This window comes from Loxodonta africana, chromosome 22 (genome assembly GCF_030014295.1).
Source record: "Loxodonta africana isolate mLoxAfr1 chromosome 22, mLoxAfr1.hap2, whole genome shotgun sequence".
Taxonomy (NCBI): Eukaryota; Metazoa; Chordata; class Mammalia; order Proboscidea; family Elephantidae; genus Loxodonta; species Loxodonta africana.
The window spans coordinates 39,434,818-39,457,202 of record NC_087363.1 but is presented as its reverse complement, the minus strand read 5'-3'; the positions used below and the strand labels follow the sequence as shown (position 1 = coordinate 39,457,202).

General features: G+C 38.0%; 1 protein-coding gene across 11 annotated transcripts in view; it reads right to left on the bottom strand.

Annotated features, from left to right (window-relative positions):
- The window catches only part of RAF1 (Raf-1 proto-oncogene, serine/threonine kinase), a 103,349-nt gene that overhangs the window by 17,697 nt on the left and 63,267 nt on the right, over nucleotides 1–22,385 (bottom strand). For 4 of the 11 annotated variants that reach the window (XM_064274862.1, XM_064274865.1, XM_023547891.2 and 1 more), the window contains exons 2-10: nucleotides 18,187–18,419; nucleotides 12,368–12,480; nucleotides 9,974–10,076; nucleotides 9,516–9,673; nucleotides 7,606–7,704; nucleotides 6,162–6,315; nucleotides 3,083–3,110; nucleotides 2,847–2,974; nucleotides 2,351–2,468 (exon numbers count right to left, since the gene is read on the bottom strand). In XM_064274862.1, coding sequence (XP_064130932.1) covers nucleotides 2,351–2,468; nucleotides 2,847–2,974; nucleotides 3,083–3,110; nucleotides 6,162–6,315; nucleotides 7,606–7,704; nucleotides 9,516–9,673; nucleotides 9,974–10,076; nucleotides 12,368–12,480; nucleotides 18,187–18,393 — 1,108 coding nt within the window. In that variant the 5' untranslated portion in view covers nucleotides 18,394–18,419. Of the gene's footprint in view, nucleotides 1–2,350; nucleotides 2,469–2,846; nucleotides 2,975–3,082; nucleotides 3,111–5,498; nucleotides 5,559–6,161; nucleotides 6,316–7,605; nucleotides 7,705–9,515; nucleotides 9,674–9,973; nucleotides 10,077–12,367; nucleotides 12,481–18,186; nucleotides 18,420–22,385 lie in introns of those variants that run through there. The other 7 variants (XM_064274864.1, XM_064274866.1, XM_064274867.1 and 4 more) reach the window with 6 other exon arrangements.

The following is a 22,385-nucleotide window of genomic DNA, read 5'->3' as shown; positions in this document are numbered from 1 at the left end:
CACCCTAAGTAGTCCAAGGCTGTTTTTTCCAAGTCTGGGGTTCTGCTTCTAATGGGTGTTCTGCCTTCCCCTTTGTGCTGCTGTCTGACAGCCTCTGATGCTATCTCCATCCTTTAATGAGTGGTTTACAATTAGCAGAGGCCTGGCAAACCTGACTACAAACTTACACTCAAGAGGAGGCTCTGGGCATGTGCCTGAGGATCCTCTGCTAAGTAAAATGTGTGGGTCTGAGGCCTCCACCGTGGTTGTTTTAGACTCTTTCTGCTTACTTCCACAGCTGCTGAGTTTAAAAAAAAAACCCTGAATAAAAACTCACCAAAAAGTTGTCATTTTTAAGAAATTGAATGGAACATTATATTGCATATAGGAACCCAAAACCCACTGCTCTCGAGTCGATTCTAACTCATAGTAACCCTATGGGACACAGGAGAATTGCCCCATAGGGTTTCCAAGGAGTGGCTGGTAGATTCAAACTGCCAAGCTTTTGGTTAGCAGCCAAACACTTAACCGCTGTACCACCAGGGCTCCATACAGGAACCAGAACACTTAGCCGCTGTACCACCAGGGCTCCATACAGGAACCAGAACACCGGAAATAAATAAAGGAAGACAGTGTCGTGCAAGACAATCTAGAGATTATGCTTTCCTTGATCCTATAAGGAGTTTCTGCTTCATCCACAGGCTACAGCTTATTTTCTGAAAGGCTGACATAAAAGCCCATTATCCCTCCCTCCTCTGACTTTTGAGACTCTTTAATTTTCAAAAAACTAGAATCCTAAAAGCACAAGACATATTATCTACATTCTAATCACAGTCTAATGCAGGTGACACTATAACAAATTTATCTCCCTATCACAGTCTAAAAAGCTCACATCACTGAGAGAAAACACAAGCTCATAAGCAGTACTACGGCAAGAGCCTTAAAAATTTATGAACCCCAAAATAAACGTGCTCTGTCACAGGTAACAAAATCCAGTCGCAACTTAAATTACATCTCTTGGCTTTTAGCTGAGGCATTAAAAATGTCGTACAAAAATGATTAAATGCTCCGAATTGAACCATTAAGAGTAACATGCATTGCTCTACCTGCTACAATACAAACAAACTTATCATGTCAGATATAAGCCTCTAACCCACAAAATGCTTATACTCTTTCCCAAGGGACCTCCAAGCCACTTACGACAGCTACTTGGAAAATATTCTGCAACAGTGTGAAGTTAATTTCCAGTTACCCGGGAGGCAGGCCAGTAATACATTTGATGCAATTTTCAAAGGAATCATTCTATATATATTTTACAAATGTTTGATCCTGTTCCTGTCTCCTTAAAGAACTAAAAATTGATCAGATGATTGATGAGTTACTAGTAGCAAACCATGTACATAAGGTGGTCAGAAATCTGGAGGTATTTGTTTTGAGCACCCTGAATCTGCAAGTTCCATTCCTTTGATTTTCTTAACTTTTCTCAATTTTGCCTCTTTATCTAAAAAAGGTAAGTACAGTGGCATTTCAACAGGAATACAGGCAATTAGGCCCTTTAGGATTTTGATTTATTATACTCTGAAATTAGAAAATATGACTTTTTGGGAATATACTGCATTTTCAAAAAAATACTACCCTTACTTGCTAACATGCTAAAGCCAGAGGCATCAAAAACCTGACAGAAAATACGTTGAATATGTTGCCAAAATACACAAGCTGTAGTTACAGAAATTAAAATATTACCTTTTTCCAAGTGACAAAGTGTTTCTATTAAAGTCAGAACACTGACACTCCACCTAGCCTCAAAAATAAGTCATTCCCGGAGACCCCACAACCAAACTCAGGGCAAAGCTCAGGGAACCTGTTTCAGGAGGTTCCTGCCTCTCCCCAAGTGACTTGCCCATGGCTGGACCTCAGCTTTCTCTCATGCAGAATCTCTAAGGTCCTTCTCAGCTCTAAGTTTTTAGGGTTCATGTTCTCCTCATAGCAGCAGACTCTTATGTTTAAGGCACTTCAAAGCATGTTCCCCATGTGCATGCTGTATTTGATCAATTTATAAGAGACCCCCAACATGTGACTGACTACAGGGCATACAGGCCTGTATATACTACACAGTATACACAACAAAGATTTCAAATCTTATTCACTAATTTCTAGTAACTCTGGAAACTTTAAGATACCAATTAAAACACTGTAAGTCTAAGACAAACACTGAAATCTCATGCAGATATTAAGTTCAATAATCTTGAGAAGTACTCAAGTAGCCATACACTAAGGGGCACAGTGGGTCTTTTATCTTCTGGCCTTCTGTGTCCCAATATTTGACAGGACTCACCCGGGCCTTACAGTGAAGAAAGGGTCCCATACCTACCATGCCATTTGCCCTTATAAACAGTCCCAAATGATCCTGACCCGATCCGGGTAGAGAGCATCACTTCACTGGCTTCAATTTCCCAGTAATAGCTTGAATCTCTCTGTCCACGAGGCCTCTGAAACAAGGAAAGGTCATTAATATACTCCATGGAATGGTATAACTCTACTTAATGAGGGCATCAAAGAAAAGCTCTACCTCGTCCACTCTCATACCTTTTAAAGACAGATATATTAACCATAATTCCAATTTTTAGCTTTTGAGAAAATGCTTCTAACTCTAACATGTGCCATGTTATAGTTGTGCCCCACCTTATGACGGCAAACCGCCAAGCTGTCCAACACAGGTATGCCAAAAATGGGACTAACATTTATAACCTCCTTCATTCAGTGCATTTTAGAGTCATTTCCCAAAATAATTTAAAAGCATTCTAATTTCCGACTAGGTTTTTCTTATTGAACCCTAGCCTACAAGAGGTACTACTGGCCATACTCACAATTTTGTTTTTCTCCTGGGTCCCAGGTCCTGGCGCCCGCTCTCTCTGTGCCGGCACCGGGGTTTTGGGCTGCGGCCAGCCTGTTGGGCTCAGATTGTTGGGACTGCTGGACAGGGCTGAAGGTGAGGCTTAACAGACAAGACAAACAGAATCCGCACGTGCATAAGCCAAACGAAGATAAACAGCATAAATAGAAAATGCCCGTTACTATTTGCTACTTGACTACGGACAAGTACCTGATTCGCTGTGACTTCGAATTGCATCCTGAAACAGAAAAGGAAAGCTGGTAAACTTCTACACCAGAAAAGATTTTCTTTGGGGAAGGGAAAGATGGGGAGGTGGATTTGCAGGAACAAAGTGGATTATAAAACCTCTAAAATATGAAAGGTCTAATTACATACTCTAATCAACTTTCCTTTGATCAAATTCATCAAATCTCTAAAATTGTCTTCATCAAATATTAGGAGGATTGATAATTAATTTTTCATGTGACAGAAAACACATTCTTTTTCTCAGCAGAAAACAATGCACATAGCAAACTGAGTCCTTCAAAAAGGCTAACAAAGTTACTATCAGTTGAGATCCTTCAAAGATTAGAGATTTTGCTCTGTTAACGCTCAAAAAAAAAAAAAAAAGTGGATTAGGTAGAAAGCTCACTCTTACTCCAGTAGGAGTTCGGGGTGTACCAACCAGAAGTTGGATTTGATAAAATGATGCATCATGACTACATATTTTATCCAAGTATAAAATCATGGAAAGCTGGAAGACCATAAATCTTCTAGCTCAAAATCTACATTTTATATATAAGAAAACACATGTGAATAGGTCAAGAGACTTGGCCAGGAAGAGAACTAGGAACCATCACCCACAACTCTCAGCCCAGAACTTTTCACCACAAAATGCTGCCTTTTCCTTACGGTTAAGCTCTGAAAGTAGTTACGTTTTATTTATGTGAGAAGTCAAAGGCCACCCTTACAAATTTAGAAACTGTTCGGGGAACAATTTAAATCACAGGGGCCTCCACAGACCTCGAACCTACTTTTTAAATCTTCTCTTAGAGAGGAATTTATATAGACTAACACAAAACCACTTGGCCCCCATATCCTCAAAAAGGATATTTTTGTGGAGATTCCTACTCTATTTTCTTTGCATAACCACAGTAAAGATATGATAATTTTCTCACACAACTACCAGTAGAATGTCCCCACTCAGTGATAACTTTATAAAATAAAAAGAATCATAAACCAAGCTGCTTTACTCCCTTCGTGGGCAACCCTCCCCAAGAATCTTCACAGCTTATCCATAAAGCCTTGTTCTGGGGGGCTCTCCACCTGGCTAGGCTTCAGTCACCTGAGAAGGTGCTTAAGAAAACAGATTTCCAATTACCCACCCCTCCCCAACTAGGATTGATTATGTCTGGGGGGGGCGGGGGAAGGAAGCCTAGGGATCTATTTCTTTTAAGTGCATAATGACTGACCAGGTAGGAAAATAATGGTCAAAAATAATCAGAATTTCAAATGAATATTCAGCAGGTATAGTTTCATTATCCAACTCATCTGTTGTACAAATGGTTTAAACAAAGCAACAACATGGACTTTAAAAATGCTGGGTTGTATGTGATAAGAAATAAACATTTATTCTGTTTCTAAAACATAGGGAAGATTAAGTATAATAGTTGTGATAGTTATTTTATAATAAAAATTCAAGAATTTTCACTTTGAATGTTCCCCGTAAGTATTAGAGTGCTTACACAGGAACAGATCATATAATAGAAGAAAAGTAACTGGCATATTATTTTATTACTGTAAGGGCTAATCAAAATAATAAAATTCATACATGACCTTCTCACAATCACATGTGATATGCAAAGTGCCCTCATAAGAATCAGTTTAGGCCCCATATTTAGATACGCTCAGAAGTCCACATTTCTATTGGGTCCCTGCCACCTCTGATTAGTAGGATAAGTACCGTAAAACCTGTGAAAGCCAGCACCTGTGTGAGGCAGAAACCTTCAGGGAAGGAAAACTCAAATTATTTTCCACTAAAACGAGCAACAGAAAACTGGTAAGACTGCATCCTGTCAAAGGCAGAACACTTGTGAGACCCGTAAAAACAAGGCGGTCCTTTCGAGTTCCAGCTCTCACAGGTTTCACTGTGTATCAAGTGATTTGTGGTCCGAGTGAGATAAACTGTGCCTACGGTAACAGGTGTCCCTGAGGTTTATCAAGGAACAATTTATGATGTAGAGACAGCACAGTTATCTCTGATAAATTTTTCATAAAGGATATTCCAGGGCATATCAACCAAACTGACGAATAGAATACTAATGATAGGAGCACCAATGAAATGAGTCTAACATTTACTCTTTGGTTGGAATTTTATTTTTTAAGTCAAATTTTTTAATGTCATTGGCCTCAAAACCTGACTTGAGAAATTTATTCCACCAGCAATAACACATACAGTACAATCTTTTACTCCCATGTTGGAAAAGCTAAATACGCTCTATTGCCAAAAAAGAAAACATGGACACCAGTCTGATAAGGACTATAAAATTTAAATTAGCAATTGTTTCGTTTTTGACAGTCTACTGTCTGACAGTCTTAGCAACCCTGTTAATTACACAAAGGCAAAGGCATGAAGAACAATACCTACTCTTCCCCTCAAACAAAATCGTCTGGACCACGCCCTGGGAGAAGCATTCAGGCTGTTATTCTAGTCCAAAGCAATGAGAAATAAAGAAGAATAAAGAACAAAGGAAGTATTTAAGTGTATTAAGTTGTCATTAAAGATGAACTAGAAAGCAAACCAAACAAATAGAACATACCAAAAAGTTGAGAAAAGAAAAAGCAGTTTGAGAACACTAGCTTTGGGCACTTCTACATCTCCCTAAATACCTACTTAGTAAAATCCTACGACTCCACCCTTTTATTTCTAAACAAAATCACTTAAAAGTCTTTCAGAGTTTGCAGTTGTCTATCGCTATCTTTTTCTTTCCCATATCAAAATGATACTATTCTTTATCTCACCCTAACTCGCTGAAATCCTATTCAAACCTGACATGGAAAAATGAATTCAAATGTTAACATTTCATCAGAAAATTTTAGTTCTCCACCTGAATGATATACCAATTGGATTACTCACCCATACTAAAGATGTTATGAATAAAAAATTCAAGAAGTTCAAGGACCTGAGAAAGTGCCACAACATTCCTGACGAGGTTTGAAACCCAAAACTCTCTGATAACAGTCAACCCCACCCACAATAACTAATTCATCACCACCCACAACAGTTTAACCCCCAGGGGCGCCCTATTACCTCTATCACCCTGCTGTCCACAGGCAGGGTGGTGCTGACCATGTGGACATTAGGCGTGGACGTCGATCTCTGCCTCTGGGACAGTGAGCCCTCTGAAGAGGGGCTGGAGGTGTTAAACGTGAAGGCATGGGGTGTGGAGTATCTGTGCTGGGAACTAGGTGAGGAGAAAGAAAATCCCATGAGTGGCGCTCAGCCTCCCCAGTGATAGTCTCTCTCTACTACCTACTTCTTAAGATACCCAGGGTAAACTCTACCCATACCAGAATTTTTGACAGCTTTCCATTCTTTCAACACACACCATTTAAAAATTTCATTTCAATACAAATTCCTTGTTCTGAGTTATGGTGCCTTTAACAATTTCTATGGTAGTTTTATAAAGGCCATCAATATGATTACACATATATTAACGTCACATATTTTGGATGGACAAAGACCTAGATTTTATTTTAGGTTCCGAATCCACGTGGAAATACAATGAACATATCACATGAACTTAACAACATTCTGATTTTTTTTTTTATAGTTCTGTATATATATATAAAAAAAAAAATGTGAAAAATGTGAAGACCCCACCAAATAAAGCACCCCTAAGAGAATGAAGAAAATAATAAGCACCTGTTGTATAAGTCAGATTCATATCTGGTTACCTTCTATACTTGCTACAGAAATGCTGTAAAATTCTAAAGTCTCACAACCTAATTCCTTAAGGTATCCAGTCTAACAGTTTTAAAATGCTTATATGTGGAAACAAGACTAAAGCCCATAATATTTAGTTGGCTGCATAAGATTTTGTTAAACTTTGTGTTTGGCAGATTCCGTTTGATTCGTATTATGTATCAGAATTCTATTAATACATAATCCAAACTGTACTACATGTATTAGAGGAAAAGAGATGGCAATGAGTACAAATTCCAAAACAGCTGGGAAGAATTCTGGTTTTAAAGCTGGATAACACAGTAAAGACAAATTATGAGCAAACGCATAGGCATATTAGAAAGGATGTTTATATTGGAAATCTAATCAGATTTTTTAAGAAAGCACTCTATTAAATTCCGTAATTTTAGCACTGCCAGGCCACAATTAGTATTTCAAGATGGAGGGATTTTTTTTTTTTCTTCAATCAGTGTATACAGTTTCGGAGCCCTTTCCACTGACGTTCAACTCACTAATTATTGAGGAAGGCAAGATCTCAAGTTCTTTAAACTGTGATGAGGTATTATAAACGGATGTGCTATTATAACAGCAGGAGCTATTAAGAGTCAATTTCTAGAATGTGAGACTACAGGACCACAAAGAGAAAAGTTATACATTCTAGCCAGAACACCAAATCCCTATCTAGAAGTAGCAAAAAACAGAGACGGAATACAAAGGAGCTCTCAGTCTATTGTACCAGACTTTTACCCCTATTCCCCCATAAAAGAAACGGCTATGGGTCAAAAATTACCTAACAGGCATCCGGGAAACAGACTCTCGCATCCGACGCATTGTCAAAGAAGGTAGTGCTGGGACCCCACTATCACCAACAGTGGAATTTGGGAACAATCTAAATGAAATCAGGGAAAAGACTGGTTTATATACTTGTAGTAATTTTACAGAGTGATGTAAGGTTCAGCCTGCCTTGCCTCTTACAAACTCAGAGCTACTCAAACTGAACTTTCCCAGTCACATTTCCCTCTGCCATTTAAGCTACCTAGAATAAAAGGAGAAGGAACACTGGTGGCGCAATGGTTAAGCACTCGACTGCTAACCGAAAGGTCAGAGGTTTGAACCCACCAGCACTCCGTAGATGAAAGATGTGGCAGTCTGCTTCCATAAAGATTTACACCTCTGGAAACTCTGTGGGGCAGTTCTACTCTGTCCTATAGGGTCATCATGAGTTGAAATTCACTCGATGGCAATGGGTTTGGTTTTGATTTAGAGTAAAGGGACCACCAACCCAAATGATTGGGTTTGAACTGGGCTAGAATTTTTGTTAAAAATCCCACAGAATGTGAACAGAATTGACATGCCAACAAACATACAGACTCCAACCTGCATTTTTAGGAAATATAAGTGGTCCAATGTCCAGCTATATCAAAATCATGTTCCTTTACACTACATTAGGGCATTTTATAACCTAGATCACCTACAGCTTACCTGGAAACATTATGTCTTGGAAACATAGATAAAAAGCTAAAATATGAAGAAGTCATATTCAGCCTCAGAAGTCATAAATAAGAAAAAAGTGATATTAACATTAATTGGACACCTTCTTCCCATGAGTCAGGCATTTGTATTTGGCAATTTCACATGTTATCTCAGTTAATCTTCAGAACACTGCAAGGAGGTAATACCCCCTTCTTCAGATAAGAAAACTGAGGCTCAGAGAAGATGACAGCTAGTTAATGACAGAGCTGAGATTCTGACCCATGTCTGTTGGGCTCCAAACCCTGTGGGATTTATGCCACAAAAGCACCGTTTGCAAAAGCAACGTGTGACTAACATGAAAACAGAAAAGATGTTCTCCTCGTGGTTTAATGGTAACACTGGCTTAGTTTTCCTAGTATGCTCAAAAAAGGATAAAGATTTGACTTTGGTTTAACAGGCACATTAGACCTTTTTATTTAAATGTTACTAACAATGAAATTGGAAACCCTGGTTGCATGAAACAGTGGTTAAGTGCTACAGCTACTAACCAAGAGGTCGGCAGTTTGAATCCACCAGGTGCTCCTCAGAAACTCTATGGGGCAGCTCTACTCTGTTGTATAGGGTCGCCGTGAGTTGGAATCAATTTGATGGCAATGGGTTTAGGGTTTAACAATGAAATAGGTCCCCATCTACATGAAATATATTTTGATAACTAATTTGTTTCCTGAAGAATACAAGTTATCTTTTAAAATTTTTCCATTCAAATCATTTGAAGTCCAAACAATGTTTTCCACAGTTTGAGGTAAAGAAAGTAGCACCAACTATGCTTTCTGCTTCTTCTCAATGTCAAACACCTATTCACTATATTTAACAAAATCTAGAGCACTGTATACTAGGCAACCTAGTAGATGATACTCTTAAGAGAGAAAAGACAAGTCTTTTCTCTTTCTGTGTCCCTCTGTTCTTCTCCTGACTGATTCCCAGTATGTCAATCTCTATTGGATAGATAAATAGGTCCTGCCTGCTCATTTTAGAGAGTTATAACTACCATACCACCTCGTTAGTTTCAGAACTGTCATATTTCTAAAGTAGAATGGTGTCCAGGTCACAACAATCCATTTAACAGGTCTGAAACCCACAGCTGTCAGTCAAAATACACAATAAGCACCTTTCAAAGTATTTGTACTTTTCTCTATGTTCTGTGATAAAAAAAAAATGATGCCTTACAACAGCTGTCTGATATTACTCCAGTCCACACACATAGTAGGTACTTTGGTGCTACAGTGCTCATGAAATTTGTAGCCACAAGTCTGACATCGAAATCCATTTAGCAGAAACTTCTGGCAGATGTCACAGAAGGCAAGCTTCAGGAACGTCTTCCGAGCCTAGAACAGTAAGAACACAGGTGTAAATCATGCTCAATAAATGAAAGATAACAAAAGACAAAATAATTTCCTCCTTGGCCACCAAACGAATTTCTACAGAATGAAGAATCATACAACCAACATTTACAAAATTTATAACTTGAAAGGAAAGTATATCTTTAATTAAATCTCAATTGTCTTACTTAAACAATGGCATAATTAGAGCTTTAAACAATCCAACAATATATATGTTTCTCACCCCTAAGAAACTCCTATTATGCCAACCAAAGCACCCAAAGAAGGAACAGATGTGCAACTTACAAAGTTGTGTGTTGTGAGGGGAACATGATCCAGGAAATCTACTTGAAGTTCTTCTCCAATCAAAGAGGCAGCATCAGTATTCCAATCTAAACGTGCTTTTTTACTAAAACGGATTTTTAAAAATCGTAAGAAAGGGAAATATTTAAACAAGGCAAGAGAGTTCAATACCAGTAATAAGAAGAGCTACCATTTATTGCATCCTTACATACACACACAGTGCAAAGTATTCACGCTATTTTAATCCATGAAGCCATGAAGTATTATCGTCCCCATCTTAACACAACAAGCCATGAAGTGTTATCATCCCCATCTTAATGATGACACAACTGGGACTCTTAAGAAGGTAACTTACTCAAAGCCACACAGTGATTGGCAGGGCCTATGTTTGACTCCAGGGCTGCTGGAATCCAAAGCCTGTACTCAATCCAAACTTGGCTTTTTTGTTTTTGTATTTTTTTTTTTTTGAACAATGAAATATCATGATTTCCTGATAAATGAAATATATAATAAATTGAATTTTGTGACATTAAAATCCTAAAATCATTTTAATGGGTTATATTGCCATGATACTAAAATTTAAGTATTCACTAGCGGACTTCAATCCAAAAGATACACAAATACAAAAGAATGAGAAATGGGATGCACTTTTCTATTAATAAATTCTGGCTCAAATCTGCAGGGTCTATAAATATTAAGTTGATGGCAGAACGCAACCTGATTAAACTATTTTCAAAACTGTCTTCAAACTTACTGAGACCTCTCTCTGTGTCTAAAGTAAACAACACAGACAGATTCACTGAATTAAACATTATTGCCCAGCTCCTTCGTCATGTCTTTCCAAGTAACCTGGCCCATTTCCTGAAGGAAAATTTTTTTCAGGTCAGAAGAGAATAACACATACATGATGTTGTTGCTGTTAGGTGCCATCGAGTCGGTTCCGACTCATAGAGACCCTACGTACAACAGAACGAAACACTGCCTGGTCCTGCGCCATCCCCACAATCGTTGCTATGTTTGAGCCCATTGTTGCAGCCAGTGTCAATCCATCCCATCAAGGGTCTTCCTCTTTTTTGCTGGCGCTCTACTCTAACAAGCATGATGTCTTTCTACAGGGACTGGTTTCTCCTGATAACACGTCCAAAGTGAGTGAGAATAAATCTCACCATTCTCCCTTCAAAGGAGCATTCTGGCTATGCTCCTCCCAAGACAAATTTGTTGGTTTTTCTGGCAGTCCGTGGTATATTCACTATCTTTCATACACAGCACCAAACTCCTCCCATCACCTACAAGAAGTCTATTCCAGCTATTTTTTCCTGGTTATCCAACAGAAATACTCTATCACTTAATGTAATTCCCTTTATGACTTCTGGGAAACCCCACATCACTCCAAAGTTCTATTTGAATTATTCAGGAGCAGTCTGTCCTAGAAAGAAACCAGGGTTGCTCCAACCAATGCAGCCTTGGACCACAGTAGACCAAGCCCCTTTGTCTCAGAATTTCTCTAGTCCTTAAGAAGCATTATAGATTGGCCTGGGGACCAATCTGGGACCACAACCAGCTAAAGCTGACATCTGTTTGAAAGACTCTATTTCAAAGAACTGCCTCCTAAACTGAGAGGAATAGACATATTTATGCTCACCCCTTTGAGCAGATTCATTCTGGGTTATTCTCTTAAACTGGAGAACTCCTAGAATCATCTCCAGAACCGTGAAAGATTTAAGCTGAATGTCAACAACAGAAGTGTCACTTTCCAAGAAGAGGGCTAAAAGAACCTCCTAAAAGGTTTCCCCAGACTTCAGGGGAATAATAATGGATGATGGATAATTATAGACAGCTCTGCATCTTTGGGGTATTATTCCAAGCCTTTGAGGGGATACCTTTATCTTGTCATTACCATCAGAAATAAGACGAAATATGGCTCTTCCCTGAAATAGAAATTTCCAGCATTTTTAGCTCTGTCAAACAGCATTCAGTAAACACTAAGCTGCATAAAAATGAATGACCGAACACAAGATCATAAAATCTCCTGAGGACGGGATTCTTTAACTACAAAATAATGCAACACTTTCTGAATACTCACTCATTACAGCAGATACAAAGAAAAATTTCTTCTCTCAAGAAACATACTATCTGGCATTTCTGTTTCCATCCATGGAAACACTATCAACACCTATCCTGTATTTTATTTTTCAACAGAATATCTAAGCAATAATTTCCAGTTCTTGGTATCTTATTTTTTGGAATTGTCTTTTTATAAGCAAGGGTATACAAAATACGAATATACAATAATCTACAGGAAGTTATTCAATTTTTTACAAATGGAAATGGTTATTCTTTGAGGCTAGGGTATCCTTCCTAGTATGAAGTAGGTGGTGGCTGCCTTTGAGTTCTTACCCTTTGTGTTCATGGAGAAGTCGGAATACTGCACAGCACTCTGGTTGCAAGCCCCTCACTTTGAGGGCTTTCATAAGGCAGTCGTGCAAGCTCATTCCATTTCGCACATTGACCTACAAACAAAGGACCACCTTTAGGACCAAACACAGGCTGCAGTTCCTCTTGGAAAGGTGAGCCAGAGAAACAAACCAAACAGTCTGTTGAAGGGAAACATATGCATGTGCATGCACACACACGAAACAATCTGAACATCCAAATGGATGAGTTTAAATAAAGTACAGAACATCTATATTATGTCACGTTACACAGCTACTATATTGTTATAATGAATTATTATAAACACCCTAAAGGGGTATCTATATATTAAATGGAGAAAAGTACTTTGCAGACTAACTCAAAGAATATGATTATTAAAAAGGGGGAGGAGGTGTCTACACATTATATGTTTACACATGTCATATGGTTGTGGAAAGACATACACCAAGTTGTTAATATCAAGAGGTAGTGGTTGGGAAGAGATAAAATGATTAACTTTCCCATTATATATCTTTAATTTGTTTGATTTACTGAGATGTACATGCAAACATCAATACCTACTAGAAAGAATAAGCCAATCTGATCTACAAACACGAATTTTTCTAATAAAAAAATTTGTATTTTAACCTATTTTCAACAAAATGGTTGACCTTCCTAACAAAAACTCCATCTTACATGCACTCCACATTAGTTAAGGTAAGCAGGAAGGGGAGGAAATAGAGCTTTTGCCCTCCTGTGAGGGACAAACACCAATGAATGTACACACCATACAGGGTAATCTGAGCAAGATATGCGCTATACCCAACCTTCGAAAGCCAGGCAGGCATCTGGAGGTCTAGTGGGAGGTGTGAGTGCCCAGGGTGCTATTTATGGCAGCTATGTAAAAATTGCCACAAAAATTTTAAGACTTTTGATTAAAACCCTATACATTTTGTTTTGGAAAACAAAACCAATAAAGTTAATAAAAAGTAAGGCTACTAGAGTCAGTCCAGACAGCAAGGAGAGCACAATGTAATAGATTTGCGGTGCCTGTGAACTACCCACACTGGAATTCGGGCGCACACACAGCTGACAATGGCCATCCCAGACCCTTCCCAGAGGGAGGTAAGTATAATGAGGAGCAGAGGAAAGCAACATGGGGCTCCAAAGGCCCAAAGCGCTCTTTATCCTGCCAGCTCAATGCTCTTCCAAGTCAATCTTTCTGTTTGGCCCTGTTGTTGTTGGCTATTGTCGAGTCAACTCCAACTCACTGCCTGTGATGTAGAACTGTGCTCCATTGGGTTTTCACGGCTGTGATCTTTCTTAAGCATATCACCAGGCCTGTCTTTCTTCCAAAACACCTCTGGTTGGGTTCAAACCACCAACCTTTGGTCTTAAAAAAACAGAGAAAGGTTTGTGGATCAGCCCCTTACTACCTACAAAATGGAGGACCGTATTTGAACACAAATTCAGAGATTAAAAAAAACATCTGGGAGGGGAGGGAGTAAAACTGCACCTAAGGAATTTGAAAAACATTAGTGGGGGCCAATGTAAGAAGCTTTTCATAAGGCTGTATTTTGCTATTATCAGCAACTAATAGGAAACATCTGCCCAATAATCAATCTTTGTGAAATAAAATTAAAAATAGATATTTTACTTTGATTTAAAGGGGCTTCTCTTACCATGAGGCTTAAGGAAAAAAAAAAAAAAAAAGCCTGACCCAAAACTCCTAATCTTGCCTGCAACTTTGTTAACTTATTTTTTGCCCAAAACTGCTAAACTACTTTGCAACACTGCTAACTTTTTTTTATTCCAGCTCAAAGAGGTCCAGCTTGACACAATGATTAAGTCTCTGCAACCCCCCTTTGTGACAAAGACATTTGTTAACTGTAAAGTAGCTCAGAGTTATCTAATGCAAAGAATGTAACTTTAAGTAATTTCCCTTGCCCCCTGAGAGATAATCCTTGGAACTGGAATTCCCTGAATAACTGAAGTAACTTTTATTATTTTAAAACCTCCATGCTATTTTTTTTTTTTTATGCTATAGATTTCTGCAAATGAAGTCCCCCAACCCCCACCCCCTGACCACCTAGTAACCTGGTGCCAGCTGATCTCAGTAAGTGGTGGCAGCATGGTTCAAAAAGCCAAATGGTTGGTTTCCTACTCTACTCACTCCTCTTCTCTTTAAAATCTACATTGTATGTAACTAGCCTACATTGGGAAACCTGGTAGTGTAGTGGTTAAGTGCTACAGATGCTAACCAAAAGGTCTGCAGTTCTAATCTGCCAGGTGCTCCTTGGAAACTCTACAGCGCAGTTCTACTCTGTCCTATAGGGTCGCTACAACTTGACGGCAGTGGTTTTGGGATTTTTTTTGGTTTAGCCTACATTGAGACTTTTTTTTTTTTTTTGAAACAAAATGGTCTCCCTCTGAATGGACTGACATCAACTGGTTATATGCATATACAGTAACTGCTCGAATAAACCCTGTTTTAATTTCTTTGTGTTTTGATTTTTTTTTTTTTTTTTAATACTTTGAAGCATAAAGATGGGCTCCACATTAAGGGACCACAATATACAAAAATTTGAACTTGCAGAACAAACAAATTCAGAAGATGATAGGAGTAGAGGAATATTCTCCTGAAAAACCACCTGGGAGAAAAAGAGAGGTTTTTTCTATAACATCTCCTTCAGAAATTCTCATAGTCACCCTAGGTTACTAATGGTTTGTCCTCTCCTTCAGAAGACTGTGAAAAAACAGGAGGGGCCCAAATGATTCTTCTTATAGATAAAAAATAAAAGGTTTATCACAGGAAATCTCTGAGAAAAGGAACTGCGGAGCAAGGGCAGAGGTGACCTGATATTTTGACCTAAATAAATGTATTACCTATTAAAAAATAAATTAAATTAAAATAAATAAATTTAAAAGTTTCTTGTACATAATGAAATATTTCAGATAAAATGATTTCTGGGATTTATGCCAATTGGAAAAGAGTAGATGGCAATACAGATTAAACAAGACTGCCACGATTAGCTAATTGTTGAAACTAGGTGGTGGGTACATTAGATTCATTATTCTAATCTCTCTGCTTTTGCAATGATTTAAAATTCTGCATAATAAGCTTATTTTACAGGTTTTTTTTTTTTAAGTGGTGATACCCTTAGAGCCCTCACTAACTTCCAGCTTTTCAAAAACAAAACTAAGCAAAGTGTGATACACTTACACTGATCTGAACTATGAAGACAACAAGAATGAGAAAAACGAAAAGTCATAAAACACACACTAACAGAATCATGACCTGCATCAGAACTGTGCAGCAGGGCTTTGAAAGCTGTAATGTGGTATCTACGTTATATCACCCACCTTCATTGTAAGTTCCAGACTTGAGGAGCTGGATAGCTCTTTAGATATCCTCTAATTGAGTGGTTCTTAAATGTGGCTGGCATTGGAATCATCCAAGAAGTTTGTGAAAATATGGATTCCTAGCTGCCCCACTCCAACACACCCAGGGATTCTGATTCAGCTGATCTTGAATGAAGGTCAGGAATCTGTATTTTAACCTGCTTTGCCAAGTGACTGTAACGACTGATAGTGGTTCTCAGCTCTTGTCCACTCACTCATCCAGTAATAACAATTATAATAAATTAGCCAAAGCACAGATGTTTAGAAAACAAAATGACAAAAGCATTGAAAAATAAAACAAGGCATGACTAATTACTACTTCTAAAATTATTTAAATCAGATACACATTCTCTTTACTTCTCCACAACCTCACAAGGATACATGATGAAAAATCAGTTAAAATTAAATAATTTCTGGAGCCCGGTACATGATTATGAAAGCCATTCTGGGTTCTAGAAGTGAAGAGGCCTAGGGATGAGTAGACACAGTCGGTTGACAAATGGTACTGGCCTGGCAAGTGATTCCTTCCTGTTTCATTCTTCCCCTGAAGCTGGGTGCCTGTTTCTTCTAGAGATAGATGGTCCATCTTTAGCCAAAAAAAACAGGAGAAACTAACTCTGTCTGCTAGAGCCTTCTCATAAATTGGGGCAGAAGTCAAGCTCCAAAATCACTGGCACCAGTTGTGGCAAAAACTCCTCAAAATAATTTTACTTATGAATCGGCCACTACACTAAGCCACAAGCCTTATTTTATAAGGTCAGGAAAAAAGAGGCGCAAAATATTACGCAACTTGTTTAGATGAAATAGTTAATAGGCAAAGCAGGGATTTAAATTCAGGTCAGGTTGTCTTAAAAGTCCATAAACTTAATCACTATGCCAAACCAAGTTTCCCAACCTTCCAGGAAAAAGAAGAGTAGATGGGGATGGGGAAGATTTTTTTTTTTTTTTTTTGACAGAGTAAAAAACAACCCTTCCCTAACCTTAGCAACAGCCATCATGATAGCCACAGTAACACCCTGAAGAAACACCAGATGGTCTTCAGCTTCCCATCACATTCCGACTTCCTACCTGGGCTTCCAATTTAAGTTAAGAACAAAATTGAGAAAACAGTAGGTAAAATGCACTTTGTAAACTACAGACCACTATTCAAATATAGAGGATTACTACTAATTATTTTGTCAGCCACAAAACTTTCATTTTTAGGAAGAAGAACAAAAAGAAATTTGTTATTGTTAGTTGCCGTCAAGTCGATTCCAACTCATGGCAACCCCATGTGTGCAGAGTAGAGCTGCTCCATAGGGTTTTCAAGGCTGACCTTTTGGAAGCACATCACCAGGCCTGTCTTCTGAGGTGTCTGGGTAGGTTCAAAGCACCAAGCTGACAGTTAGTAGTTAAGTGCTCAACCATTTGCGCCACCCAGGGATTCCTAAGAGAGACTTATTCAAACTTTAATTGGCCTTTTGAGTTTCACCTTCTAAGTTCAAAATGCACCAAGTATCCAGTAGTATAACTGGGAAGCCCTCTAGGTTCAGAATAGTATAAAGGAATTTATTAGCAAACTGGAGAAAGTGAAACTATTGAAAGCAAACTGAGAAAACTCTGGGAGTGGACTTCCTAACCTAGGATACACTTCACCTAGGTATACAGGATAAACAGAATGCACTGATTTTACACAAAGAATGGACGGAGGTGGAAGGAGGAAGCACAGAAGTGTTGAGCTAAAGTTTTCTCAAATGCCTGAGCAAGCAAAATCAGTACAATGTCACTTTTCTGTTTCAGTCAAGTGGGCCTCTCCCTACCTCTCAGGATAATAGAAAACTTTTTTTGAGCAGTAAGTTCTTAAAAATTTTGGGTTTTGTGTCAGAAAAGCCTATAACTGTGTCCTACCATGATCCCACCATAAACCTGTCATTCACTGATACAATAAAAACAAACTATTCTGAAATAACTGGTTGGTGGCAGTGTCCTGGAAATGAGGAAGAAAACGTGATTTCTAAGTTATTTCCAACCTTGCCCTGGCCTATGAAATATACACCAAAATAATAATTCAGAATAATATATATATATATATATATACTTTTTTAAGCTCTAAGGGAGCTTTTCAAAGAAAAGTCTTTGATATATACCCCCGAGAATGTACTATTTGTTTGAATAAAGTGGCAAAAAGGAAGATATTCTAGGCAAAAGTAGTACTAGAAGACCAAGAGGTGGGAAAAAGTAGAGGGTGTGCAAGGAACACAACCATATATAAGACAATGAAATCTGCAACTGTAAATCCAATTACTAAAGACCCTAAATGCCACTGCAGCTTTTGCTTGTCTATAAGTTGATAAACACAGTCCATAATGTTTTCTATAGGCAACTGGATAGCTACAATTTTCTAAGAGGCAGTGTTTACGTACCACTGTTCTTTGCTTGTTTGGCAAGAAAACTCGGATAGTGTTGCTTGTCTTAGAAGAATCTGTGAGTTTGCCATCATCTGACGCCCGGCGCTGATAGCCAAACTGCTGAACTATTGTAGGGGAGATGCAGCTGGAGCCATCAAACACGGCATCTTTGAATCCAAAACCATTGCTGATCGTCTTCCAGGCCCCCTGTATGTGCTCCATTGATGCAGCTTAAACAAAAATTAAACCTGGTAAGAAAAGCAAATAATTACAATTCCAGCACAAAAGCAATTAACCCAGTAATACAATATAAACGGTGATTGTGAAAATATCAGTTATTTTTTGTATATAACTTTTTAAAATAAGTTAACCAGAAAAGAAAACTTGTATATTAGTATATCACCGTAATAGATTTCACAGTCAACTCAAAAACGAGGAAAACAAGAACCAGAGACCAAAAGACTTATCAAGGGTTATACTGACAGTTAAAAGCCAATCTGGAACATGAGGCCAAGTCTAATATTTTTTCAAATACATTTCTTTTTTCTTGTTATTGTATATTAAGTATGAATAGCTACTCTTGAGAATAAGCAACACATTTATTAGTATTATGAAAAATAAAAGTATAAGACATAATTTCTGCCTTCAAGAAAGGAAACAAAAACACTTCTAGGCTGTCAAACACTTTATATATAAATTATCTCGTTTAATTTGTATAAGAGCCCCATAGATTTTAAATCTCTTCCTCCATGCACTCCTTACTTTTTAAATAGGTAAGGGACACAGAGGTCAAGTTACTTGTTCAAAAACAACTAGGTGATAGGTAAAATAACCAGATTCTATGTTTGTTTAAAGTCCACAAAGTTTTCACCATAAAAAACCTACCACTGCCATCGAGTCAATTCCGACTCATAGTGACCCTATAGGACCGAGTAGAACTGACCCATAGAGTTTCCAAGGACCGCCTGGCAGATTCGAACTGCTGACCCTTTGGTTAGCAGCCGTAGCACTTAACCACCAGGGTTTCCGTAACATTTATAATTCAATATTGGTACAGAAAAAAAGAAGAAAAAAAAAGCTTATAAACAGAAGGATTAGCAGAGATAGTCACCTAACCAAAAATAATCAAATCTTTTCGTTGGGTAGCATATATAATAATACCTACTAGAGTTCACAGATATTCACACAATGACAGTAAGCCAAATACTGTCTCAGCAGTCAGGATACACAATGCCCTGGCCCTGGCTGGGGAGTCAATAACCACGGAGAAGTGAGAGATTTGTCTCCTTTAGAAAACCTTGAGGTTGACAGGATATCCCATCCTTCTCAAGCTTCCTCCTTTAGAAACTTGTTTTGTCTTATTATCATCGATAATAACTACCATTTACTAGGTACCTATTAGTGACTCAATGGCACCTAAAAACAACAACTGTATGAGGGAATGCACACAGCACATATCCTACTCATACTTTTCCACTTAATCCTTACAATAACGCTATAGGTAGAAATTATACCCCCATTTTAAAGCTGAAAAAGATCTCTCTCACACCCAGTTTGTATGTGTCGGAGCTAGGGTTGAGAGCTGGGTCTGACTCCATAGCCCTTACTCTTCCGAAGAGCTGAAACGGCCTAGAATTAAAGGCCATTTAGTCTAGGCCTCTTGGTTTCAACCAAAAGTTTCTTCCTGAGTACTATGTTTTAAGCACTATCTCATATCACATGCCTGAAGCAAAAGGGGAGGATAGATATTAACTGTCCTCAGCTTATATTAAAAACCAGGGAAATTTAAAGACATAATCAAGATCACAAGATGGTCTTCCTGTACTGTCTCAGTGAAGGCTTAAAATGGCATAACCTTGTTCAGAGGGGAATATGGTTATAACTATTAAAATTCTGAAATTTTCTTTTTTGGCCCTTTCTTGTTTTTGGATGTGTGCATTTATTGCTATAAAATGACCTCTGAGAACTGCTTTTGCTGTGTCCCAAAAGTTCTGGTAGGATGTGTTTTCATTCTCATTTGATTCTGTGAATTTCTTTATTCCGTCCTTAATTTCGTCTATAACCCCGTAGTTTCTGAGCAAGGTGTTGTTCAGTTTCCATGTGTTTGATTTTTTTTTCCTTGCTTTTTCTGTTATTGATTTCTACTTTTATGGCTTTATGGTCAGAAAAGATGCTTTGTAATATTCCAACGCTTTGGATTCTGTTAAGGCTTGCTTTATGGCCTAGTATGTGGTGTATTCTGGAAAATGTTTCATGTGCATTGGGAAAGAAAGTATACTTGGCTGCTGTTGGGTGAAGTGTTCTGTGTATGTCTATGAGATCAAGTTGGTTGACTGCGGCATTTAGATCTTCCATGTCTTTACTGAGTTTCTTTCTGGATGTTCCGTCCTTCACCGAAAGTGGTGTGTTGAAGTCTCCTACCTATTATTGTGGAGCTGTCTCTCTCTCTCTTTTCAATGCTGTTAGAGTTTGTTTTATGTATCTTGGAGCCCTGTCGCTGGGTGTATAAATATTTATTATGATTATGTCCTCCTGGTGTACTGATACTTTAATCATTATATAGTGGTCCTTCCTTATCCTTTGTGGTAGGTTTTACTTCAAAGACTATTTTGCCTCTCCTGCTCTTTTTTGATTGTTGTTCACTTGATGTATTTTTTTTTTCCATCGTTTGAGTTTTAGTTTGTGTCTTTAAGTCTAAGGTGTGCCTCTTGTAGGCAGCATATAGACGGATCACATTTTTTTTACCCATTCTGCCACTCTCTGTCTCTTTATTGGTGCATTTACATTTAGTCCATGAAATTTTCTTAAAGACTCAAAGTTCTCTGGGAATTTATCCTACAGAAAAGTGTATAAAGAGATATGTTTAAGGATATTCGCTATAGCACTGTTCGTATCCTTGAATAAATGGGAAAAAACCAAATACCTAATAGGGAATTAAATAAATTATGTTAATATCCATGTGATAAAATGAAGTAAGTCTGTATGTGCAAAGGTGGAAAAAGATTTCCAAGATAAAACAAAAAAGAAAAAACATACTTTGAACTTCTTTTATATTAATCTAGAAAGAGGGAGAGAGAAAACAAATTATAAAGAAAGAGGTAGGGAAAATCTAGAACTATAAACAAAGTGTTAATAGTAATTAACTCAGTGGGATTATGAGGGATTTTTACTCTTAAACTATAAACTTCTGCAAGCCTATATTAAATCTGTCTGGGGAAAGGGCAGGACAAGATCTCAAAGCCTTTAAGTAGCAGTGACACAGTGCTTCTCTCGTCTGGCACCTACACCTGAGCCCTGACTCACTTCTAGCTCTAACCGCAGGTTACCATACCGTCACTTTTTAGGGATATCTACAACTCTTTTTTTCCTTTGATCATTTCCCCATCCAAGAAGGAAGAGATGAAGGAGTTTAGGACCAAATGAGAGAGAAGTAAAGGAGGAAAGAGAGAGGGGACAGATTCATGTAAGCATCCCACCAGCCTGAAATAACTCAGCTCCTGGTGATCTATATAGCAGTCAAAGTAATCTTAAAAAATGCAACTCATGGTGTCACTCCTCTGTTTAAAACCCTCTAATACTTTCACTCAGAAGAAAATCTAAACTCTTTGACAAGACCTATAATGCCTTCTTTCAGAGCATACCAAGCTTCAGTCCTCAGTACTTTGAACTTCTTTTCCCCTTCAGCTGGAAGGCTCTTTCCCCACAAACAGGAAAGTTGGCCACTTTACTTTATTAAGGTCTCCACCCAAAAAACATCTCTTTAGAGAAGTTTTCCTAGCCTAGCCAAAATACTCTGCTCCCCTCCACCTATCAAATAAGCGTGTCTTGTTTTCTTTATGGCACTTACTACTTACTATGTTAAATTGTTCGCAGTTTTTGGTTAGTCCCCCTACTCCCTCCCACTCCATGAGGATAGGACCCTGCCAATCGCGTTCACTATTGTACAGGCAGTCCCCGATTTACAACGTATCTGAGTTACAAGGCACTGTACTTACAACCTGTCTGTTTTAATTTTTTTTTGTACTTCTTATTGTTGGTAATATGGACTACATACAATTTTGCTGCACATAATTTGTAGATGTTATCATTCTCAGATGTTCACCTGTAGATGTTCAATTTTATAATTTATGAAGATATTGATTTAAAAAAGCAGTAATAATGAAAACTAAAAAAGAATGAAGTACCATATTTTACGCAAATAACAATTACATGTT